We start from the raw sequence: 25,729 nt of genomic DNA, 5'->3' as shown, positions 1-25,729 counted from the left end.
ATAGTCTTTTCCATAATGGTTTATCACAGGATAGTGAATACAGTTCCTTGCACTACACAGTAGGACATTGTTGTGTATTCATTCTAAATGTAATGTTAGTAGTTTTCATCTGACAACCCCAAACTCTCCCTTGTTTGGACTCCCAAGTCCATCCCTCTCCCTTCCCACCACCCCTTAGCAACCACAGGTCTGCTGTCTATGTCTGTGAATCTATTTCTGCTTCAGGGATAGGTTCATTTGTGTTATATTTTAGGTTCCACATTTAAGTGACATCATGTGGTATTTGTCTTTCTGACTTACTTCACTTAGCATGAGAATCTCTAGATCCATCCACGTTGCTGCAAATGGCACTGTTTTGTTCTTTTTAATGGCCGAGTAGTATGCCATTGCATATACAGAACACAGCTTTAGCTGCTCATCTGTCTGTGGACACTCAGGTTGTTTCCATGTCTTGGCTATTGCGAACAGTGCTGCTATGAACATAGGGGTGCATGAAGCTTTTTGAATTACAGTTTTATCCAGGTATAGTCCCAGGAGTGGATTGTTGGATCATATGGTAATTCTGTTTTCAGTTTTCTGCTGATGTACTTTCTTTTTTTTTAATTGCAGTGAAACAACAGAGTAGATAGGCATACTTTTTCATTGTAAGGAAAGGCTTTCCTTATTTTTTAGGTAGTCCCTGCCTCCCCCACACCCCCTCTACACTGGCCCCCAAGTGAACACTGGTTCTCAGGTAAGATCCAGGAGTCTCCACAGTTTGGAACCCAATACCTCATTTCCTAAAATACTTAACGCTCTTGCAGGCTTCCTCTGGCTATAACGGAAAGGAGATTCGCCTTAGAATTGTGCTGCTAATAGAGGAAAGCAGAAAGTCTGTTTTCCACTTAACGGCTCCTGATTGGGGTCTGTTACGTCCAGTCTGAGTTGGCCCGGAACTTGGCGTCGGGACATACCATTCAGGCTCTGGCCGCCCCGGGTTAGGGCGGGGACCCGGCAGAGGAGGCTGCACCCCAAGGTCGTAGCGCCAAGCTGCTCCTCTCTCTGGAAGGCTAGGTGGCAGAAAGAGGGAGATGCCGTGTTTGGTACGGGGCTGCTCTGAGCCAGTCAGGCGAGGCCCGGAGGTTCGCATCTTCAGATCCCTCTCTGACTATAGTCCTTGGATTCCCTTCTCAGCTCCGAAGAGGCGGTCCTAGCAACCAGGTAGCTCGGGGACAGGGTTTAATATACTTGTCACCGCTGGCAACCCGGCTTCCGGGACTCCCGAGCCTTTGCCGTCTCGCTCAGAACTACATTTCCCAAAAGGCTCCGCGGTGATTGATAGCTCTCTCAGCCTATGGACAGGGAAGACTTCTCGACCTAAAATCTGAGAGGCCAATGGGAAGAGGACGGGGGCGGTATTTTCCGGCTGCTGCTGCTTTGCCTGGCGTCCCACCTGTGTCCCCACAGCCCTGTCACGAATCCCGGTCGGGTTCTGGGCAGGACCGCCACGGCGTAGCGGGCCGGCTGCGGCTCGGCGGTGGAGGACCCTCGCTCGGTGTTCCATCCGGGGCTGGGCCCGAGGGCGGTGAGTGATCCGGGGAAGGAGACGGCGGCTGCAGCCTCGGAGCTGCTGAGGGGCGTGGATGGGGCTCGCCCAGCGCCCCGAGGTTCTCCCTGCCGGGTCCCTGCACTCGCTTTTCGGAGCCCACGGGTCTTGCTGAGGAGTGGGGAGAGGTGGCTGCACTTTTCTCTGCCGGCGTCGGGATAGCTCATCCTCTTAATCTTTTTTCTTTTCTTTTTTTTTTTTTCTTTTTTTTTTGCTCTTCGGTGATGGTCTGATTTCAGTTTAGCTTTGCGACCCTCTGATCGCTGCACCCAGATTAGGGCCTGCAGCACCGCGAGGGAAGAAAGTGGGTCTCGGTCCTAGCCATACGGTCATGTTCCTATTAATAAACCCAGGGCTTCTCACAATGGCACTTAGTCACAGCACCACGGCCTCTAGGGCCTTTGAGGTCACCTGAGGTCACCTGTACAGGGGGCAACAGACTGGGTAGGAAACAGTGTTTGTCTAACCCTAAGAGTCCTCATGCGAAGTGTTGACTCAATGGAAAAGACTCTGATGCTGGCATGGATTGGGGGCAGGAGGAGAAGGGGACTACAGAGGATGAGATGGCTGGATGGCATCATTGACTGGATGGATGTGAGTCTGAGTGAACTCTGGGAGTTGGTGATGGACAGGGAGGCCTGGCCTGCTGCAATACATGGGGTTCCAAAGAGTCAGACACGACTGAGTGACTGAACTGAACTGAACTGAACTGAAGAGTTCTCCATCCTGCTGTCTCTTACAGGGGGGCCCTGCTGTGGGTTTGTAATGGATGTAGAAATAAAATGTTTGCTCAGACTCATTACAGTGTTCACATCCTAATGACATTTTTTTATTAAGGTTTTAAACCAGAGAGATGATATGTATTCCCAGTACATTCTAAGTGGCCAATAGCAATGTCTGTAAATGCATCAGTGTTCCCAGGAAAAGTGTTTGTGTATTCTAGTAGTACCAGGTGCTTCGACAGGTAAGACAAAAGATGAAAAAGAGTCAAACTTCCTCACCCCAGTCTAATCCATTCTCCACTGAAACGCAGAATTCTTTGTAGCAGATTCAGCTTGCTAACTTGTATTTGTTTCTATTGGAAACTCTTTAAGTGGAAAAATGAACAAAAAAACCAACATTATCTTATATTTTTTTTGTGACTCCTACTGCCTTACAGCATATTGATTACTGAATGACTTAATGATTCATCTAGTAACCTGACCATCTCCCCCCAAATAATTTCTTCATGATACTGATGTTGATTTTATTAATGTCTTAATGATTGTTTTCAGTCCCCCAAATTTTGTTTTATGCTTATCCCCATTACATTTCACCCAATTTTACAGTTTATCCATGTTGGTTTTTTCAATCCATGTCTTTTGAGTCCCATTTCCAACTGCATTAAACCTTGAAATAGAATGATACCTAGGACAGTTCCCTTTGGGCTTCTTCACAGTTTATCCCTTGAAATTAACACTAAATCTATAAGACAAGAAAAGTCAGCCTTTCTCATAACTAATCTGAGTCTAATTAAGTCCGAAATCTCCTACCTAGCTGAGGAAAATGTTGTTGGAGAGAATCCAGTGCTTTCCAGAAATCGAGTTATACCTACACACTCTCCTCTGTTTTTCTTGTCCATTGTGGACAATTTCTTCCTCAAAACAGGCATGGCTTCAAAAGAGTGAGGGTTCTACAGATGTGTTTGGAGGCCCAGTCCTCACTCTGTGATGAGAAATTTGGCCAAAGGAATGATTATGTAAAAACAGAAAAGAAGAGCATCTGTTGTTGACAGCGTTATTGTTGTTGTTCGGTCTCTAGGTCGTGTCCAGCTCTTTGCAACCCCATGGACTGTAGCATGCCAGGCTTCCCTGACCTCCAGTATCTCCCTGAATTTGCTCAGATTCATGTCCATTGAGTTGTTGACGCTATCTAACCGTCTCATGCTCCGCTGGCCCCTTCCCCTCCTGCCTTCAATCTTTCCCAGCATCAGACTCTTTTTCCAATGCTCTTTGCATCAGGTGGTCAAAATATTGGAGCTTTATCTTCAACATCAGTCCTTCCAGTGAATATTCAGGGTTGATTTCCTTTAGGATTGACTGGTCTGATCTCCTTGCAGTCCAAAGGACTCTCAAGAATCTTCTCCAGCACCATAATTTGAAATCATCAATTTTTCAGCACTCAGCCTCCTTATGGTCCAACTCTCACATCCATACGTGACTATTGGAAGAACCACAGCTTTGACTTTACGGACTTTTTTCAGCATTTACCTCAGAGCTATTCTGGTTGAGAGGGTTTTGTTTGGGTGTGGTGGTGGCTGTCTTTTGGTTTTGAGATAATGGTGAGAATGTCTAGAGAACTCTTGATGCATACTGAGATCTCTTGCTTTAGGAACTGATGACCCTCAATGATGTGGCTGGGGACTTCAGGGACAAGTGGGTTACCTGGACACTGTTTAGAGAGTCCTCTTCAGGGATACCGCACAGCACAGATACAAGAATGGGCTCTCAAAGGGTAAGGATGCAAATTTCCTTCATCTTAGCTTTATTAATATAATTTTTAAATTTTTGGTTGTGCCAAGTGGCTTGTGGGATTTTAGTTCCCTGACCAGCAATTGAACCCATGCCCGCATACAATGGATCTTGGAGTCCTAACTGCAGGACCACCAGGGAAGTCCCTTTATCTTAGACACTTTGAAAGGGCCCAGATCTGAGTGGTCTCTGGGGATGTTGGTCTCTTAGAGCTCCAGCTCTGTAAGAGTAATCACCTCCCTGGCAGAAAAAGAATGACTTCTATTTTTATGGCACTTAGTGGTTTTCAGATTTCTTTGGTATTTTTCTGTCTGATTGGTATCTTACCATAGCCCTTTGATATATGTATTTTCATTCCCCCTTTCCAGCTGAGGACCCTGAGACTTAAAGTTAAGTGGCAAAAGTGAGCCCAACCCAGGTCTTTGTGGAAAAGGGAAGGTGCTCTCCCCAGAGTTTTTTTTCCTGTCACTTAAACAAACAAACTGACCCCTCCAGTGCTCTTTCTAAAATACCATGGCAACTCTGCTTTTTTTTTTTTTTTTTTTGGGCTGTACCATGAGGCACACAGGACCTTAAATCCCTGACCAGGAATTGAATTCATGTCCCTTGCGGTGGAAGCACGGATTGGATCACCATTGGATCACCTTCTTTCTGGGATGTCTCTCCTTCTTTCTGCTTTATTTCATATCTATTACACAAGTACTATATATTCACTAAAGGAAAAGATAAGCAAAATGAAAACAAAAGTCATCTATGAAGAGTTATGATCCTTCCAGCCATTTTCCTAAGCATATATACAATTTTAAAAAAAAAGAAAAGAAAAATAATTGGGATCATACTGAATATTCAGTGGTATATCTTACTTTCTTACACAATGTACTGTGAATATATTTTGACAGTAATAAATATCTGTACATTACTTAAAGTAACTACTTAGTATTTTATTGTATGGAATACAGTAATTACATTAAATTGAACCATACATGCGACCATTTTTGGACTACTTTTAACCTATAAACTGGCAATTTCAGATGGCTCTCCTGCTGCTGCTGCTAAGTTGCTTCAGTCTTGTCCGACTCTGTGCAACCTCATAGATGGCAGCCCACCAGGCTGTGCCATCCCTGGGATTCTCCAGGCAAGAACACTGGAGTGGGTTGTCATTTCCTTCTCCAATGCATGAAAGTGAAAAGTGAAAGTGAAGTCGCTCAGTCGTGTCTGACTCTTCGAGACTCCATCATGGACTGCAGCCCACCAGGCTCCTCCATCCATGGGATTTTCCAAGCAAAAGTACTGGAGTGTGTTGCCACTGCCTTCTCAAATGAAATGATTTCTTTGTTTGGAGCTATTTGGGTCATTTTAAATTTTCACCAGTATTGTGATGATGCTGTCTTAACTAATTGTCTTTTTAAAAGTCTTGTTTATTGAAATAATTAGTTAACAGTTAGCTAATATATATATATTTTGCACAATGTCCTTTTTTTGTTTGTTTGCTTTTGTTCACTTCTTTAGACTCTCTAGAAATTTCTGGGTTTGAGAATAGATACATTTCTAAGATATTTGGTATTTTTGCCAAGTGTCTTCCAAAAAGACTGAATCAATTTATTTATTCCTGTTAGCATTATATGAAGTATCTATTTCTTCATATTCTATCTATCATGGGGGGGTATCATAATCTAAGAGTGTAGGTAAAATACTAGTGATAGCTAATAGTTATTGAGGACTTAATCATTTAATCCTCATGACAACTCTGTAAGGTAGGTCTTTTTAATTAAATTTATTTATTTATTTTTGGCTGTGCTGGGTCTTTGTTGCTGCACAGACTATTTTCTAGTTGCAGTGCAAGGGCTTCTCATTGCAGTGGCTTCTCTTGTTGCAGAGCACAAGCTGTTGGGCGCTCGGGCTTCAGTAATTATGGCACATGGACTCTAGAGTACTCCTGGGCCCTAGAGTACACGCTCAGTAGTTGTGGGCTTAGTTGCCCCTCGGCATGTGAGATCTTCCCCCAAACCAGGAATTGAACCTGTGTTCCCTGTATTAGTGACTTTAGGGACATAGTCGTTCCATGGCATGTGGGATCCTCCCAGACCGGGGATTCATCCCCATGTCTCCTGCATTGACAGTCGGATTCTTTACCACTGAGGCACCAGGGAAGCCCTAAGGTGGGTTTTATCATTATCCCTAATTTATAGATGAAGACACAGAGACACAGGGAGTTTAAGTAACTTTCCTAAGGTCACACATCTAGTCAGAGACATAGTTAGGATTCAAATTCAGACAATAAGACTCTTGAGTGTACATCTCTTTACCTATATACTGTATTCCCTGTGTGTCATTGTTTTAATTTGAATTTCTTTGGCTAATGATGAGTTAAAAGTTTTTCACATATTTATAGGCTGCTTTATTTTCTTTTGTGAATTGCCCATTCATGTCCTTTGTCCCTTTTTTTTCCGCCTACAAGTGTTTGTCTTTTTCTCATGGTTATATTGACGGCTGCCCTTCTGGGAAAATTTAAAAACCAAACACTATAGTTAACTTCCTTGCTTCTTTCTAAGGGTGAGGTCATGGCGGCTTTGTTTTGATAAAGTTATCTCTCCACATGAGTTTAGCCTTGTGCCTTGAGGGATGAGTTACTGTGCTTATACTAGAGTTTCTATCACCCAAGTCTGATTTTTTTTTTTAATGGGAAGCAAAGAGCTTTTCTTCCTCAGCCTCTTGGGGAGATGACCCTGCTTTATCCCTTTTCACTTTTATTTATTTATTTTTGGCTGCACTGGGTCTCTGTTGCTGCACATAGGCTTCCTCTAGTTCAGCGCAGTTTCCTCATTACAATGGCTTCTCACTGCAGAGCATGGGCTCTAGAGCCAGGGCTTGGTAGTTCTGGTGCACTGGCTTAGTTGTCCTGCAGCATGTGGAATGTTCCTCAAACAGACCAGGGATCTAATCTGTGTACCCTGTATTGGCAGGTAGGTTTGTAACCACTGGACCACCGAACATACATTAGAATTTCCTGGGGTGGTCTCCTGTACCTGGGGAAGAAGAGGGGTTTGCATTTTCTCAAGCCTTATGTGATGGTTCAAATTAATATCCTGTGTTCACCTTCCTTATAGGATTTCAAAACCAAGTGTAACCTCCCAGCTGGAGCAGAAAGAAGAGGCATGGGTCCTACCACTGCAAAATTTTGAGGCCAGGAAGATCCTGAGGGAAAGTCACACAGGTGAGGTGTGTTACCTGGTGGGTGGAAGTCTAACATTTCAGCCCTTGTTTAGTTAAGGAATTTGGAATGCTGCCCTAGACTTTTTAAAAATTTAAATTTATTTTTGGCTGTGCTGGGTCTTCATTGCTTCATGCGGGCTTTCTCTAGTTGTGGCGAGCAGGGGTTACTCTCTACTTGCGGTGCATGCTTCTCATTGCAGTGGCTTCTCTTGTTACAATGTACAGGCTGTAGAGCTCCTGGGCTCAGTAGTTGTGGTTCACAGGCTTCGTTGTCCTGCAGAATGTGGGATCTTCCCTGACCAGGGATTGAACCTGCATCCCCTGCATTGGCAGGCGGATTCTTCACCACTGAGCCAGCAGGGAAACCCTGCCCTAGACTTTGTTCTTGCTATTAGAAGTTTAACTTTGACTTCCTGGACCATCAGTCATTGACCAAATAAAGTCTTCATTTAAATTAAACATTTAACTTTTGTCTAGACTCTAACGTCATTGAAAAAAGTTGCCCAGTTCTGACAATATGTGCTTTACTCTTGATATCAAGGTCACCTCAAGGTTCACTGGACCATCTTAAAATAAAAAGGGCTTGGGAATTCCTTCTGTCATGAATGGGAAGCTCAGTGATCTTCAGTAAACTCTTCAGGAATCAAAATGAGAGTAGTCAGAATAAATGTGGTCTGTTGCAAAAACACTCATTTTAATCTCCTTGCTGCTTTCTGCTGATCTTTCCTGATTGATGTTTAGTCGCTAAATTGTGTCTGACTCTTTTGTGACCCCATGGACTACAGCCTGCCAGGCTCCTCTGTCCATGGAATTCTCTAGGCAAGAAAACTGGAATGGGTTGCCATATCCTCCTCTAGGGGATCTTCCCAACCCAGGGATTGATCCTGAATCTCCTGAACTGACAGGTGGATTCTTTACCACTGAGGCACCAGGGATATACTCTTCAGGAATCAGAATGAGAGTAGTCAGATTAAATGTGGTCTGTAGCAAAAATACTAATTTTACTCTTTCTTGCTGCTTTCTGATGATCTTTCCTGATAAGTAATAACTTCATCCTGTGTTACTTCTGTTAACTTTTCAGAATTTAAGCATCAGGTGGGACAACTCGATCAGGACGTTTCCGAAACGGCAGAACCATGTGGAACATCCTCAGAAGGGGCCAATAAAGATATTTCTCCTCCTCCTAGTTGGGGAGGGAACTGGGAGAGAGGTCTTGAGTTAGCAGGGCAGTGTGGAACCCTCCTGGGAGAGGGCCAGCAGGGGCCCTTTTCACAGGAGAAGGAATTAAACAAGCTCCTGGAAGGATATATAGGAAAGAAGCTGGCGTGTGCGGAATGCGGGAAAATCTTTAACCAGGCCTCCTATCTCATAAGGCACCGAAGAACCCATACTGGTGAGAGGCCCTATAAGTGCATGGAGTGCGGGAAAGGCTTCAAACAGAGTTCAGACCTCGTCACCCACCGCAGAACACACACAGGAGAGAAACCCTACCAGTGCCACAGGTGTGAGAAGAAATTCAGCGACAGCTCGACCCTCATCAAACATCAGAGAACCCACACGGGCGAGAGACCCCACCAGTGCCCTGAGTGTGGGAAGACTTTTGCACGGAAACCGCACCTCACGGTGCACCAAAGAACCCACACGGGGGAGAGGCCCTACAAGTGCCTCCAGTGTCACAAGAGCTTCAGTCGCAGCTCCAATCTCATCACCCACCAGAGGACCCACACGGGAGTGAAGCCCTACGGGTGTCGCGACTGCGGCGAGCGTTTCGGCCAGAGCTCGGATCTGATTAAGCACCAGCGCACCCACACGGGAGAGCGGCCCTTCAAGTGCCCCGAGTGCGGGAAGGGCTTCCGAGATAGCTCTCATTTTGTGGCCCACATGAGCACTCACTCGGGAGAAAGGCCCTTCAGCTGTCCTTACTGCCACAAGAGTTTCAGTCAGAGCTCGCACCTGGTCACGCACCAGAGGACACACACGGGCGAGAGGCCTTTTAAGTGTGACGGCTGTGGGAAGGGCTTTGCCGACAGCTCTGCCCTGGTCAAGCACCAGCGGATCCACACCGGAGAAAAACCCTATAAATGTGGTGAGTGCGGCAGGAGCTTCAACCAGAGCTCCCACTTCATCACCCACCAGCGGATCCACTTGGGAGACAGACCCTATCGCTGCCCTGAGTGTGGCAAAACCTTCAATCAGCGTTCCCATTTCCTCACACACCAGAGAACACACACAGGAGAGAAACCCTTTCACTGCAGTGAATGCAACAAGAGCTTCCGGCAGAAAGCACACCTTTTGTGCCATCAGAACACTCACCTGATGTAGGAAAGTCTTTCATGCCTCTTTTTCTCCCTTCCAAATTTCCATCGCTCTTATCTTTGTTTCTGTTTTTTCTTGGCTGTGCTGCAAGGCATGTGGAGCCTTAATTCCCTCTGTGCATGCTCAGTCGCTCAGTCATGTCCAACTCTTTGCAACTCCATGGACTGTAGCCCGCCAGCTCCTCTGTCCATGGGATTTTCCAGGCAAGAATATTGGAATGGACTGCCATTTCCTTCTCCAGAGGATCTTCCCGACCCAGGGATGGAGACCAGGGGTCAAACCTTACATTAGAAGTTCGGAGTTTCAACCACTGGACCACCAGGGAAGTCCCACGGCTATGATCTCAAAGTGCTCCAAACAGAGAAAAGCTGAGCATTGGTAGCTCATGTCAGGCCCTAATCTGTTCTCTTTTTCTGTTTTTTCATGGCAAGGATAAACCTAGAGGGTCCAGACAGTGTTCTAAACACAAAAGGCATTCCTTCAGTGTTTTTGACTGACTCATAGAGAAATGTGAGTTTCGTAGTTGATGCCTGGTTACTAGAAAAGAAGTGAGATAAATGTAGTCATTTTATCATTGTGTGTGTGCTAAGTCCCTTTGGTCCTGTCCAACTCTTTTTGATCCCATGGGACCGTAGGCCACCAGGCTCCTCTGTCCATGGGATTCGCCAGGCAAGAATACTGGAGTGGGTTGCCACTTCCTCCTCCAGGGGATCTTTCTGACCCAGGGATCCATCGCAGGTTGCTTGCACTGCCAGCAGATTCTTTACTGCTGAGCCACCAGGGAAGCCCTAAATGACTCATTGTGGGTCATGTGATTAACTCACAGAAAAGCCAGAATCTGTCTGCAGGTCTCTTCCACAACATGGAACAGACCAGCTCTGGGATTTGTTAGAGCAATCCTGAGGCACCACAGGACTGAAGGAACCATATTATGTCCATCAAACCACTCTGAAATTGGAGATGATTCAGGGAGGTAGGCTAAGTTCCCAACAGCTCTACAGGGTCCCATGCTGGGCTCCTTGATCCTCACGGCATATGTAAGTGGGTAAGGAGGGAGTTGGGTGTTGAACACTTTGGAGAGAAAGGTGGGAGACTGAAGGTTTTTCTTCCAAGCTTTCCTATGTCAATATAGACTAATACATCAGCCTTGGAACACTAGTCCTCTTCCATTATATGGAGTGCCATCTGAGTGCTGTAACAGGGGATAGAACTCAGCTGACAACCTATTTGCTTTCTTTAATAGATAATTGATCAGAGGGACTTCCCTGGTGGTGCAGTGGCTGAGACTCTGTGCTTCCAATGCAGGGGGCCCAGGTTTTGTGCTTGGTCAGGGAACTAGATCCCACCTGCAGAAACTAAGCATTCAAATGCCACAACTAAAGATTCTGCATGACTCAATGAAGAGCTGGTGCAGCCAAATAAATAAAAAGTATTTTAAATTTTCTGTCCTTTATTGTGCCCATCTTGCATGAAATGTTCCCTTGGTATCTCCAATTTTCTTGAAGAGATCTCTAGTCTTTCCCATTCTTTTGTTTTCCTCTATTTCTTTGCATTGATCACGGAGGAAGGCTTTCTTATCTCTCCTTGCTATTCTTTGGAACTCTGCAAAAAACCAGTCAATCCTTGGGGAAATCAGTCTTGAATATTCTTTGGAAGGACTGATGCTGAAGCTAAAACTCCAATCTGGCCACCTGATGCGAAGAACTGACTCATTGGAAAAGACCCCGATGCTGGGAAAGATTGAAGACAGGAGGAGAAGTAGACAACAGAGGATAAGACAGTTGGATGGCATCACCGACTCAATGGACATGAGTTTGAGCAAACTCTGGGAGTTGGTGGTGGATAGGGAAGCCTGGTGTGCTGCAGTTCATGGTGTTGCAAAGAATCGGACACGACTGAGAGACTAAACTGAAATGGAAGTATTAAAACATAGATAATTGAATGGGAAAAAAATCTGGTTAATTCAGTGCTGTAAGTTCCTAAAATGTGATCCTTGACCAGCAGCGTTATCATCATCTGGGAACTTGTTAGAAATGCAAGTCCCCATCCCAGACTTACTGAACTGGAAGCTAGGGGTGGGACCTAATAATATGTGTTTTATTTTTAAAAAATTTTTCAAAGATTTTAAAAATGTGGACCATTTTTTTTAAGTCTTTATTGGATTTGTTACAATGTTGCTTCTTTTTTTTCTTTTTTTAAAAATTCTGGTTTTCTTGTCCCAAGGCCAGTGGGATCTTTGCTCCCTGACCACGGATCCAACCTGTGTTTCCTGCATTGGAAGGCAAAGTCTTAACCACTGGACTACAAAGAAAGTCCTACAATATGTGTTTTAATAAGCCCTTCAGGTGATTATTATGCAGGCCCAAGTTTGAGAACCACAGCTTTAAAAGATGGCTCTTCTACTAAATGCAGCCACAGTACTATTATTGTTCCTACAAAAATTTAACAGGATTTTATAATACTCCAAATACTAACTCAAATACTGCAGTCAGTGTTCACATTTCCCTAATTATCTTATGTTTTTCTATTTTTAATTTACATGCCTTTTGGTCGTGCTGCATGGTTTTCAGGATCTTAGTTTCCTGACCAGGGATTGAACCCGGGCAGAGTCCTAACCCCTGGACTGGCAGGGAAGTACCTGTTTTTATTTTTCAGTTTGTTTGAATCAAAATCCAGATAAGATCTTTGCCTTCAGTTGGTTGATATGTTCCTTACATAAGCCCTCCCTCTTCTCTCTGTCCTTTTTTTGTATTTCATTTGTTGGGGAAAAAAACAAACAAACAAACTTGTCCTTTAAGTGTCTACGGTTGTATATTTTGCTAATTCCAACCTATGGGATCCTTTAATATGCTCCTCATCCTCTGCTCTCCTAATGTTGGTAGCTGGATCTGTAAACATGATCAGATTCAGATTTAGGGAAGGGGAGGGCAAGAATGGGCTTCCCCAGCAGCTCAGTGGTAAACAATCTGCCTGCCAATGCAGGAGATTCAAGATCAATCCCCAGGTTGTTAAGATCCCCTGGAGAAGGAAATGGCAACCCTCTCCAGTATTGTTGCCTGGGAAATAAAAAGATCATGATGCTGGGAAAGATTGAAAGCAAAAGGAGAAGGGGGAGGCAGAGGATGAGATGGTTGGATATCATCACCAACTCAATGGACATGAATTTGAGCAAATATCAGGAGATAATGGAGAACAGAGGAATCTGGCGGGCTCTAGTCCATGGGGTTGCAAAGGGTAGAACATGACTAAGTGAATAAACAACAATAATATGGGCAATAATACTCCATGGTGATCTTATGCACTTCTGTCAGGAGGCACCTGGTACCTCGTTTAGTCTCATGAAGTTGGCAACCATTGATAAGCTGTTATTTCACTTGGGTTTGCCAAATGCTTTTATATCTGTCATCCTTCTTCATCTATAAGCTGAAATACTTCTTCTGTAAAGAGAACTCCCCCAGTCAACTATTTTGTTTCCCTGAGGTACAGCTTGTATAGGAACAAGAGTTGCTTGATTAGAACCCCTTTGATTTCTTCTTAATATCATTATATAAATGTTGGCCTCCATGCCTTATATTTTAAATGCCTTTCAGTGAGAGACTCTGCTCTGACAGGACATTTATAAATGCATGAATCTCAGAATAAATTTTTTCTAATGGCCTCTGATGTTTTTCTCCTGCTTACACCCCTCCGGTTTGACTGGGTTCTCCAGAAAGCCATGTGCTAAAGAGCTCAGCAAACACCTGAGTGATTCCTTAGGGATGGACTTGCTAAGTTGCCAATTAATACTGGGTTGGCCAAAGAGTTCATTCAGGTGTTTCTGTAAGATGTTACAGTAAAACCTGAAGGGAAATTTTGGACAACTCAGTATTTCTTGACCCAGGCCTGAAAACAGGAGAGGAAATTACATTCCCATTAACTGGGAATGGTTTTATAGCCCTTTCATGGTACTGTAAGAGCACATCATCTTCATTTATCTTATCTATCCAAGCATTGTTCTAAGTCAGATATAATCAGTATGTTAAATAACCAGGGAAGTCCCATATCCTATTTTATTTTCATCAAAGTCCTTAAACCTGCCTGATCTTTTCCTGTTTACTTGTTTTGGTAAACATCATGGTAGGAGGGAGCCATTTCTCCTACATGCCATTCTTTCCCTCGCACCTAAAACAGTGCCTGGCATGTACTAGGTGCTCAGTAAGCATTCACTGGATGAATTCATGGAGGCATGCTCATAGGCAAGGGACTCGTGCTGGAAAAATAGCGGTGTGAGATGAAGAGGGACAGGTGAGTGAGAGTTACACCAGGGAGGCTCTTAGTTGCCAAACTGGGTGTGGATATTATTCTCTGGGGGGAAGGAGTGTCTATCCTCAATGATGGTTTTCCAATAGAGGAAAGGCATGGTCAGTGTTTGAGGAAGTTTGATTGGGCAGCCATGTGTAAATCACATTCCAGAGGGAAAAATGAAAGGCATTGCTTCAATGCAGGACATCAAGGGCTTAGTGTCTGGCCCATAGTAGCTCTCCAATAAATGACTGTTAATCACCAATCACCAAGCAGGCATTGGGAGAAACAGAACAAAAAGGCAAGACCATTAAACCTTTCTACCTCAAAAGAATTCTTCCTAAACCCTGCTGTCACATTCCTTTCCTCCCCAACCTTTTTTAAAAATTTTGTTCTCTATGCCTGTGAAGACTCACTATATTTTTAAAAAATGTTTTATTTATTTGGCTGTGTTGAAACCAAATAAATAGTTGCAGCACAAGGAATCTTCACTGGGTCATGGGAATCTTTTGATCTGGCGCACAGATTCTCTCTAGTTGTGGTGCAGGGGCTCAGTAGCTCATCAGCACATGGGATCTTAGTTCCCCAACCAGGGATCACACCTGTGTTACCTGCCTTGCAAGGTGTATTCTTAACCACTGGACCACTCTCCTTTTTGTCAAACTTCCATTAATATGTATCATATTCTCAGGGCTATCATGTCCAGGCTCTTTTAATTGAGCTTCTCACCTCCACGATACCTTTGGCTTAGATTTCTCTTTCCCCTTCTTTCCTGTATTTTGCTGGTACTGAGTCACAGAACTTGTCTCCACACTGCCCTTCACCTTTTAAATTGTAATAGCACCATGTGCTTTTTGTAAAATTCTCCAAACAGTACAGAAGCGCTCACAGTAAAATAAATAAATAAGAAAAGAAAATGCCTCGACTTTTCCTTTTTCCTTCCCACAACCTCACTCCCCAGAATTCACCCCTGTAGTCATCTGGCATCCCAAATCTTGTTCCTAGCTCCTGTTTTCCATCTGCACTCCAGCCTCTAAAGAGATGGTTTTTCATCTGTTCTCAATTATTTTCCCCTTCAGTTCAGTTTAACTAAAAAGAAAAAAAAACCCCACAAACATTTATTGAGTGCTATACTGCAAGTATCAATAACCTCAGATATGCAGATGATACCACCCTTATGGCAGAAAGTGAAGAACTAAAGAGCCTCTTGATGAAAGTGAAAGAAGAGAGTGAAAAAGTTGGCTTAAAGCTCAACATTCAGAAAACTAAGATCATGGCATCTGGTCCCATCACTTCATAGCAAATAGATAGGGAAACAATGGAAACAGTGGCAGACTTTATTTTTTGGGGCTCCAAAATCACTGCAGATGGTGACTGCAGCCATGAAATTAAGACACTTACTCCTTGGAAGGAAAGTTATGACCAACCTAGACAGCATATTAAAAAGCAGAGATATTACTTTGCCAGCAAAGGTCTGTCTAGTCAAGGATATGGTTTTACCAGTGGTCATGTATGGATATGAGAGTTGGCCTATAAAGAAAGCTGAGTGCCAAAAAATTGATGCTTTTGAACTGTGGTGTTGGGGAAGACTCTTGAGAGCCTCTTGGACTGCAAGGAGATCCAACCAGTTCATTCTAAAGGAGATCAGTCCTGAGTATTCATTGGAAGGACTGATGTTGAAGCTGAAACTCCAATACTTTGGCCACCTGATGAGAAGAGCTGACTCATTTGAAAAGACCCTGATGCTGGGAAAGATTAAAGGCGGGAGGAGAAGGGACGACAGAGGATGGGATGGCTGGATGGCATCACCGACTCAATGGACATGAGTTTGAGTAGACTCTGGGAGTTGGCAATGGACAGGGAGGCCTGGCGTGCTGCAATCCATGACTGACTGAGCGACTGAACTGAACTGATACACCAAGTCCTACACCAGATACTAGAGGTATAAAGACAAAACAGTGAAAGAATTCCACATTTAAAAAGCTGTTACATTTGGGGAAGTTACTCTCTCTGATTCTTATTTCTTTACCTGTAAAATGGGGATAAGCCTTCTTTATGGGGTCGATGAGGATTAATGAGATGATACATAGAAAATTCTATGCATAGTACCTGGTATGTTGTGTGTGTTCTATAAATCTCAATAACAACAATGATAATGATCTCATCTTTGCCTTGGAAGAGTTTATAGTTTAATGAGGAAATTCAAAGAATAAGAATTATGCAGGTGAAGAGGGGCTTCCCTGGTTGGTCCAGTGATAAAGAATTCACCTTCCAATGCAGGGGTTGCAGTTTCGATCCTTGGTCAGGGAACTGAGATTCCACATGCCACAGGGCAACCAAGCCTGCAACCGAAACTACAGAGTCTGCATGTGAGGACCCAGCACAGCCAAAGAAAAAAGAAGGAGAAAAATATTGTTGGAAAGTGGGAGACAAGCAGTTGAAATGAAACTAAAAGGTAGAGGTAGAGAACTGGGAGACTAAAAAGTAATAGCTTGGCTTCAACCTCTAAGAGTATTTCTCAAAGCATGAGTCAAAAACCACCTGCATTCCTCCTCCTGAAGTGCTTGTTTAAAACTCAGATTTAGTGGCCCCACCTCCAGCAAATACGGCAAATTCACACTGTGGAATTCTTGAATACATCAGGACAAATGAATAAACTATAGTCGTATGTATTAACACAGATAGGCCTCAATAAGTCAATACTGAGAGTGAGAAACAAGATGCAGGAAATACATGTAGCAAGGGTCAAAAGACAATACAGATTAAAACAAACAAAACCAAATACTATATTGCTTAAGCAATAAGCACAAACTGTCAGGAAAAGCAAAGGATTTATTAATACAAAATTCTAAGCAGAGGTTAATAGGAATGGGGAGGAGGGAGGCTCAGTTTCTTTTCTATTTCTTAAGCTGAATGCTAAGCACAAATATTCTTTTGATCATAGAATTATAATTCTTTAACTTCCTAGTGGTCCAATGGTTAAAACTGCACCTTCCAAAGCAGGGGGTTGGGTTCTATCTCTGGTCGGGGTGCTAAGATCCCACATGCCTAGTGGCTGAAGAACCGAAATGTAAAACAAAAGCAATATTGTAACAATTTCAATAAAGACTTAAAAAAAATGGTTCACGTTAAAAAAAAACTTTTAAAAATCAGTTAATATGTATTGTTTATATACTCTTGACTTTTAATTTATATTTCACAAGAGAATAAAAAGCAAATAGGAAAACAATACTCATCCACAAATGAATCTTTTCTACTTAAACCTCATAGAGATGAGTTACACTAAGAAGAGAAAAAAGAAGACAGTTCAGAATGCCTGAGTCTGAACAGACACCAACCAGGTCAATCTCCTCCATTTATTCTAAATCACACACTCACACTTTGTCACTTTTCCTTCAGCTAAAAAACAAACCCTCCCTTTATGTAGATCAGTTAGTGCAAACTAACATTCAGAAGATTACAGGCTCACCCTCCTATAAAGAGCCAAACTCAGACCCTCTGTTTGAATGGAGGATGACCTGCTGTATTAATAACGCTCTTGAGAACATCCTTATTTTTTCCTCTCAGGAAAAAAAATATATTTCCACATTTTGGATTATTTCCACAGGGTGTGAACACTTTTACAGCTCTCGTTGCTGGTTGCCAAATCGTTTTCTGAGTGAATTGTACCAATTTACAATGCTACCAGTCATAAATGACTGCTAGTTTCACCACACCCTCATCCTCGAAAAACACTGTTGCTAATATAATAGACATGATCCTTACATATTGTTTTAATTTGCATTTCTTTATCAGTGAAATTAAACATTTTTTCCAGTGTCAGCTTCTTTATTTCGTCTGTTGTCGTTTGTGTACTTAGGATATAGGGTCAGAATCAAAGAACTCCACTATTTAACTTTCAGGAAGTTACTTTTTTCCTGTTCCCGTCCCCTCCCTGCTTCATTATTTTTCAAATGTTCATTTTAGAAATATCATAAAATAGAATTCAGCAAACAAGAAAGGTAAAATCACCTATTACTCCACCTACCAGGGATAACCACTACTGTTAATTGTACATCCTTTTAAACCTCTTCTCTAACAACCTAAACTTTCTGAGCATTTCCCCCCACTTATAAAATGAGATTACTTGTCTCTAAAGTTGATAATTAAATGAGTTGGTGTAGGTGAAAGTGATTTATAAGGTACAGGATGTTTTATAATTGCAAGTTGCTGTGTTTATTATATAAAACACCCTTTACCGTGCCAAACAGAAAGGTGTCACTTTGTTCCCTGGATGTAGCCTGCCAGAACATTCTTCTCTCTAGGATGACTTTCTGCTCAATTCTTCTGAATAAACAAGCATCCACTTAAAAAAATAATAATTTTATTTATTTATTTTTGGCTGCTCTGGGTCTTCGTTGCTGCGCTCATGCTCTCTCTAGTTGCAGTGCGGTGAGTTTTCTTGTTGCGAAGCACAGGCTCTAGGGCTGGCGGGCTCAGTAGTTCCTGCACGTGGGCTCAGTAGCTGGGGCTCCCGAGCTCTAGAGCACAGGCTCAATAGTTGTGGCCCACAGGCTTATTTGCTCCACGGTGTGTGGGATCCTCCCAGGCCAGGGATTGAACATGGGTGTCCCATACTGGAAGGTAGATTCTTTACCACTGAGCCACTAGGGAAGCCCCACTTATTCTTTTTTTTTTTTTTTTTTTAATTCAGTATGGAAGATATACAAAAGGGGAAATTCCCTGGTTAGGACTCAGCCCTTTCATTCCATGGACTGGGGTTCCATGCTTGTGTGGTGGCATAGCAAAAAAAAAAAAAAGTATTATAAAAGTTACAAAGAGGAGAGGAAAGAACAACTGTGTACCTGCCATTCAGCTTAAGAAATTAAAAAAAAAAAAAAAAGGAAAGAAGATTTTACCAATACATTTAAATATTCCTGTGATTTCCTCTCCAGTTACAGCCTTTCTCCAACCCATATTCTATGTCCTGAATTTGGTATTTCTCACCCCTGTGCCTTTGTATTTATTGATGCCCTCTGTCTCTCTAGATACATTGATAAGGAGATACTGATATACATCCCTAAGCAATGTATACTACTGGTTTGTATAAACTTGTTTATGTTGTATATAAATGAGTAGCAAGGTTAAGAATTCTGTACCCTGCCTCCCCCAATATTATGTTTGTGAGGTTTTCCGTGTTGAACTTAATTAATTTCCTTACTTTAACATTCAGTATATAATTATACCACAATTCACCTGTTTTCCTGACGATAGCTATTAGGTCATTTATGGTTTTTGCTGTCACAGGTATTTCTGCCTATTTTGGGTACATCGTCTTGTGTATTTTGCAATATGTAGGAGTTTCTCTGGGTATACACACCTGGAAGTGAAATCCTGAGGTCACAGGGTGAGCGCATCTTTACCTGGATGTTGCCAAATTATTCTCCAAAGTGACTGTACTAATTTCCACCATCACCATCAGGGTGTAAATATTACCTTTACTATATTTTCTTGTTGGCCCTGAGTTTTAGAGACTTGAATTTTTCAAGTCTGATAGATGTGAAATAACATCTCATTGTGGTTTTAATATGCACTTTCCTGATTAGTCTTGAAGTTGAACAACTTCTATGAGTTTATTGGCTGTTCAGTGAATTCTGTGTCCATAAAGTATCTATTCTTTAAATTCCCTTTAAAACACTCCCTCTCCAGGAAATATTTCCACATCTCCTCCATCAAGCAGGTGGAATCTCCATAACCCTTTCTATTGTATGTCTTGGGTTTCACTCACTTTTTAATTTTACCTTGTACTTTGTTTTGTGTACCTGTCTAAAGGGCAGAGCCTATGTTTAACTCAATTTTATGACCTAATTAGTACCTAGTACAACATTTCATAAATCTTTATTGAATCAAATCATTCCTTCCCTGCTTATAAAATCTTAGTTGCCTATTGTCTACAGGAGAGAGTTGAATCTCCTTAATGGAGCATGTAAGACCCTTACATGGGCTCTGAAAGCAACTTTCCTTCCTGACTCTCCTCTTGGGAGACCATGCTTTCTCTCCCAGATTCTGGATTCTTCATCCACAATGAGGTCCCAGTACTCAAATGTCTGGCTTCTCTCCTTGCAGTCAGGATGCCACGTTAATCCCATCTGTTTAAGCTGCACATCAGATTACTTAACAGAAAAATTTAAGGATCCTAAAGTTAGCAGCTTGCTTTTACTGATGAGCAGGAATTTTGCCCTGAATCTGTCATTTGTGTACTATGTGTATATACATTTCCTTATCCAGGTGATTTAGGCTCATCTGAAGAAAACTCAAAGCACTTAACTTTATCACCTTAGCCTAGAGTCTAAGCCTGGACACAGCCTGCCCTACCTCTTCAGAGTCAGAGGCATATCACAAACAGAATATATGAAAACATGCCTAATCCACATCGTATCTCCCCAACTGATTCAATTTAATTCAGCAAATACTTATTATACCCCTATGACATCCAGGCCCAGTCCAAGGTGCTAGGGATATAGATATAGACACAACAGTTCTCTCAAGGAGCACGTTAGGTAGTTGAAGGAGACCAACATACAGACACACATTTTCAATACAAGGAAGAATATGGGAGCCACAGAAGGGCTGTCTATTTTTTAAAATTTTAATTTATTATTTGACTGCACTGGGTCTTAAGTTGTCCACATGGTATCTCTTTTTTTGACTGCGCTGGGTCTTCACTGCTGCATGTGGATTTTCTCTAGTGTGGCAAATGGGGGCTACTCCTTCGGTGCAGTGTCTGGGCTTCTCACGGCGGTGGCTTCTCCTGTTGTGGAGCACGGGCTCTAGAGTGCACGGTCTCAGTAGTTGTGGTGCATGGGCTTAGTTGCCCCGCAGCATGTGGAATTTTCCTGGAGCAGGGATTGAATCTGTGTCCCCTGCATTGGTGGGCTGATTCTTTACCAGTGAGCCACCAGGGAAGTCTGAAAGGGTTATGTTGAGAGTCAAGGAAGACTTCTTGGAGGAAGTGTCACTTAGAGCAGTTGATATATGAATAAGTAGATGACTACTTCAAGGCATGGTCTTGAAATTAAATTCTTTAAGTTTCCTGTATGAATTCTGCTGAGCTTCCCTAGTGACTCAGTGGTAAAGTCTTAACCACTGGACTGCTGGGGAAATCCCTCCTCATCCTTAAATTGGAGAATTCTTCTATAGTTGACCCTTAAACAACTCATGGGGCTTACCTGGTGGCTCAGCTGGTAAAAAAAGCTCACCTGTCAATGCAGGAGACATAAGAGAGGTGGGTTTGATCCCTGGGTCAGGAAGATCCCCTAGAGAAAAAATGGCAACTTGCTTTAGTATCCTTGCTTGAAGAATTTCATGGACAGAGGAGCCTGGTGGGCTACAGTTCATGAGGCAGAAAGGAGTCCAACACAACTGAGTGAGCATACACGTGCATGTACACACACACACACACACACACACACACACACACACACACACACTCACAGTTCCTTGGCATCTGAGGATTCCATCAACCACCAACTATGTAGTCCTGTAGTATTTACTGTTGAAAAATACTTGCATCTTAGTGAATCTGTGCAGTTTAAACCCATGCTGTTCAAGGATCAGTTGTAGTTCTTGCCTCATAGGCCTGTTGCAAAGATCAAAAAGATAGTGCACAAAACATTTAGAAGTGGACCTGGAGGACATTCATCACAAGGTAGCTATTGTTACTAGTAATGCACTGTTATCCTTGTAGATGTTTAAGAAGCTTGCCATGAGTGAAACCAGCTCATGCAGGCTTGTGTCAGTATCCAGTCCCATGAGGGAGTCCGGTGTTCTTTGCCCCATTTACCTCTCTTCTCTCCATAGTCTGGTCTGGTTACCTCCTGAACAGATGGATCCTAGTATGTCTCTTGATAGTCCTTGTATTGTCCTTTGTCTATAGCCTGGAGACTGCAGTAATGCCTTGTGGCTTATTTTAAGCCCAGCCAGGAAGTCAATGTTCCAGCTCCTTGCTGGGCTGACTTCCCGGCTTTCCTAATGCAATTTCTGAGCCTGTCGTGGTCAGCTGTCCCTAGACCAGAACATGGATGTTCAGAAATGTTTGCTGAAAGGTTTCCAGAGGCAATTAGGCATGCACAAGAATTGAATGAACACGTTCTCATTGACATGCTGTCTATTATCTGTGAGCTGGTGTTGAATGGTGATTTGTCAGAGATTTTAGAATCACAAAGACTTAGGCTTGATTCCTCATCCTGATTCTTGTGACCTTCAGCAAAATACCTAACCTCTTTGTGCCTGTTTCTCAGTTATAAAAATGAGAATAATTATATCTTTTTCATAAGGTTAATGTGAGGATTAAATGAGACAGTAAAGCACCTAGCGTGTTTTGGAACATGGTAAATAGTTGGTGAGTGAAGTGAAAGTGTTAGTCTCTAAGTTGTGTCTGACTCTGTGACCCCACGAACTATAGCCTGCCAGTCTCCTCTGTCCTTGGGATTCTCCAGGCAAGAATACTAGAGTGGGTAGCTGTTCCCTTCTGCAGGGGATCTTCCCCACCCAGGGATCGAACCCAGACCTCCCACATCGCAGGCAGATTCTTTTAAACAGATAGTTTAAAAAATTTTGCTCCTTTCCGAAAAACCGTGAGGTTGAAGATGTATCAAAAGTCAAAATACCTGGCAGGAGATATGCTCAGACACAAGGTCTGGAATATCTAAATACTTGAAGTGCAAGGCAAACTAGGTTTTCTTCAATGAAGAGTAAAGGAGAGTTAAATAGTGATAGACAACACTTATGATTTTAAAAAATATTTATTCATTTATTTGGCTGCACCAGGTTGTGACTGTGGCATGCAGGATCTTTAGTTGCAGCATATGGGATCTAGTTCCCTGACCAAGGCCCAGGCCCCCTGCACTGGGAGCACCGTCTCAGCCACTGGACCATCAGGGAAGTCCTTAACTTAAGCCTTAAACTTAAGGTTTAACGAAGATGAAAACTGACGTTTAATAGAGACCCAGTTCATGGTATTCTGTAATTTGCTCTGTTGACCCCTTTGTTCTACTCTAGTCTTAGCTTACTTACCCAAGTTGTTCAGTCTATAGGAAGACAGAGAAATGAGATCAGAGATTTCATAGATCAAATGGAATACTCACTTTTATTATTGGTTACAGCTGCTCAAAAGACTCATTATGGAGATCATATTGTAAGAGAGGAACAGGGTGCCCAACTAGCTCATCGCTCTTTTAATGCAAAATTTTACCATCAGTATATTTGGCAATACAACTTGTTGACCACTTTATTCCCCTTGCCATACACTCAAGTGTCCTAGGGCATATGTACTAGTTTTCTATTGAATTCTGAGCAAGCTTGACTGGATTTTTTGCTCAAGACTTAAAAGACCAGAGTAAGAATGTTCACTGGACTGGGCTCTTACTTTGAGCGTCTGGGGAAGAAACTATTTCCAAGCTCTTTAAGTTGTTGATAGAATCAAAATTCTTGAGTTTATAGATCTGAAGTCCCTGTTTCCTTTGCTGACTGTTAGTCTGAGGTCACTCTCAGCGCCTCAAGGCTTTTTTCAGGTCCTTGCCAAGTGGCCCCAACCATCTTTAAAACTGGCAATGGCCCATGAGAGCCTTTCTGTGCTTTAATCTCTTTGACTTCTGCTACCAGCTAAAGAAACTCTATTTTTAAAGGGCTCATGTGATTACCTGGATAATCTCCCTACCTTAAGATCAACTGATTAGTAACCCTTCATTACGTCAGCAAGAGCCCTTCAAAACAGTACCTAGATTAGTGTTTGAATGGATAACCAAGGGCAGAATCTTGGGCATTGATCTTAGAATTCTGCTTACCAGAGCATAGCCACGGCCCCCTGAAAAACTATATGTCAAATTTCTGAACCTTTGACCTTTAAGAGTATTGAAAAGCTATAGCCTCAGATTTTCCAGCCTCTTGTAAAAGAAGCAATATGCATCCAAGCCCTATATGTATTCATACAAGAAAAAGAACCAAAGCAGTCAAAAGTGTTGCTATCTAACCTAAGGAATCCATCCTGCAAATTTTCTATATGAACTATGTAAAAAGCAAATCTTAAAATTCCAACTGTAAGTATGCTGCATTTGTTGACAATTTGTTGACACTGAGTTTATTTACCCAAATTTCTGTCTTTGAGAAGTTAATGATCTGCCTGGGAAGATCGACAGATAAATAACTAATTGTGATCTATGAGTTAAGTGCTATAATAGAGCCATGTAAAAGTACACACTTCTTGGAACTGAAGACATTTTTTTATAACTTAAGAATTATTTTGATTAAACATTAAAAAGACAATAAAGTCAGATTTCCTTCATTATAGCATATTATATAGGATATAGTGTCAAATGATAAAAGTATTATTTAAAATAATATACTCATTAATATAAAATAGAAATGAATTTAAATTAAATTTAAATAAAAAAGGAAAAAAGCCTCTATTATGCCTATATATACATACATTATGCCTATACATATAGAACATTTGGGAAAAACTTCACACGTTCTATTTGGATTGGTTCTTTAGAATCATGAAGTTTGTCTGATAAGTGGTGGGGTCTGTGAATGATGACTGAAGAAGGGGCCTACTCAAATTCAATGCATTATTTCTATCACAGTTTGGAATATCTCGAAGACCATCCATTTCATTAAAGAGATTTTTGCAGGAATAAAATTTCTGGTAGCAAAGGCTATTCATATAACTAATATTTAGTTTTCAACTTATATTTTTAAAGAATAGGAGTTAGTTTTTCAATATCTAGGGCCTTGTACCTCATTCACTGGAACTGAAGACAGTTTTGATTGTCTTCCAGCAGCTTTTTGGGACATTGAGAATATCTTTTCAAATGTACATTGATTGACAATACAGTATATTTATCATTGGGATTTAGGCTTCCCTAGTGGCTCAGACAGTACAGCACCTGCCCTCAATGCAGGAGACCTGGGTTTGATCCCTGGGTCGGGAAGATCCCCTGGAGAAGGAAATGGCAAACCACTCCAGTACCTTTGCCTGGAAAATCCCAGGGATGGAGGAGCCTGGTATGCTACAGTCCATGGGGTTACAAAGAGTTGGACATGACTGAGTGACTTCACTTTTCACTTCATCACCAGGATTACTTAGTAACTCTTCTCTAAATCAAAGTTAGAGTCAAACTTTTTGTGAAAAGTCTAACTTTATTTGGATCCACTTAGCCATTCCTAAGTCAACAACTGTGGCTCAGATGGTAAAGAGTCTGCCTGCAATGCAGGAGACCTGGGTTTCATCCCTGGGTTGGGAAGATCCCCTGGAGAAGGGAATGGTTATCTGCTTCAGTATTCTTGCCTGGTGAATTCCACGGACAGAGGAGTCTGACAGGACTCCTGTCAGAGGTGACAGGTTACAAAGAGTCAGACATGACTGAGCGACTTTCACTTTCACTTTAGTCATTCAGCAAGCATGAATCTGTCATCAGTTCCAGCTCTGAAAGTTCTCTGTCCTTTTCTGAGAAATTAGCTAAATTAACACATCTGCAATAACAATTATGGTACTTTCCCATTGACTTCTCTACCTGGCAGCTGGCTAGTTTCTTTTATGCTGATTGTAAGGCTATCTGATTTCAGAAGTATTAAAATGTGAAAAAAAAATTGGGACTTCTTCTTTTTTTTTTTTTTTGAAGACATGTAGTTTTTAAGTGCTATGGGAAATAAACAAGGAAGTGATTAATTTTGCTTGGGGAAGAGGTGACATTTGAGTTGAGTCTGGGAAGTTGAGCAGGAGTTTCCCAGGCAGATAAGAGGCTAAAAGCTATCCGAGGCTAAGAGAAATCTTTATTATGGTGTT

General features: G+C 42.2%; 2 protein-coding genes across 4 annotated transcripts in view; one reads left to right on the top strand and one right to left on the bottom strand.

Annotated features, from left to right (window-relative positions):
* Window positions 1-1,752, bottom strand: part of LOC114109004 (staphylococcal nuclease domain-containing protein 1-like) — a 29,713-nt gene extending 27,961 nt beyond the window's left edge. The window contains exons 1-2 of the mRNA XM_060401958.1: window positions 1,433-1,752; window positions 954-1,049 (exon numbers count right to left, since the gene is read on the bottom strand). Of these exons, the coding sequence (XP_060257941.1) occupies window positions 954-1,049; window positions 1,433-1,752 (416 nt within the window). The remainder of the gene's footprint in view (window positions 1-953; window positions 1,050-1,432) is intronic.
* ZNF774 (zinc finger protein 774) lies at window positions 1,037-13,282 on the top strand. 3 transcript variants are annotated; one of them, XM_042235107.2, is made up of 4 exons: window positions 1,037-1,200; window positions 3,956-4,078; window positions 7,203-7,309; window positions 8,390-13,282. In XM_042235107.2, exons 2-4 carry the CDS (start codon window positions 3,972-3,974, stop codon window positions 9,628-9,630), a joined length of 1,455 nt encoding a protein of 484 aa, XP_042091041.1. In that variant the 5' UTR covers window positions 1,037-1,200; window positions 3,956-3,971; the 3' UTR covers window positions 9,631-13,282. The 3 variants fall into 3 exon arrangements, with proteins under 3 accessions (XP_042091041.1, XP_027812886.1, XP_060257642.1); XM_027957085.3 differs by lacking the exon at window positions 1,037-1,200 and adding an exon at window positions 1,445-1,564; XM_060401659.1 differs by lacking the exons at window positions 1,037-1,200; window positions 3,956-4,078 and adding an exon at window positions 5,127-5,382.
* Window positions 13,283-25,729: the final 12,447 nt, after the last annotated feature.

This window comes from Ovis aries, chromosome 18, assembly GCF_016772045.2.
Source record: "Ovis aries strain OAR_USU_Benz2616 breed Rambouillet chromosome 18, ARS-UI_Ramb_v3.0, whole genome shotgun sequence".
Classification (NCBI taxonomy): domain Eukaryota; kingdom Metazoa; phylum Chordata; class Mammalia; order Artiodactyla; family Bovidae; genus Ovis; species Ovis aries.
The sequence above is the reverse complement of the archived record's forward strand: the minus strand, read 5'-3'. Positions and strand labels throughout refer to the sequence as shown.

Excerpts from the sequence above, each read along its gene's own strand:
- ZNF774 (XM_042235107.2), top strand. The coding sequence starts at position 3,972 with ATGATGTGGCTGGGGACTTCAGGGACAAGTGGGTTACCTGGACACTGT. Across the intron at positions 4,079-7,202 it reads CAAGAATGGGCTCTCAAAGG|GATTTCAAAACCAAGTGTAA; the intron begins GTAAGGATGCAA and ends CCTTCCTTATAG. Across the intron at positions 7,310-8,389 it reads CCTGAGGGAAAGTCACACAG|AATTTAAGCATCAGGTGGGA; the intron begins GTGAGGTGTGTT and ends TTAACTTTTCAG.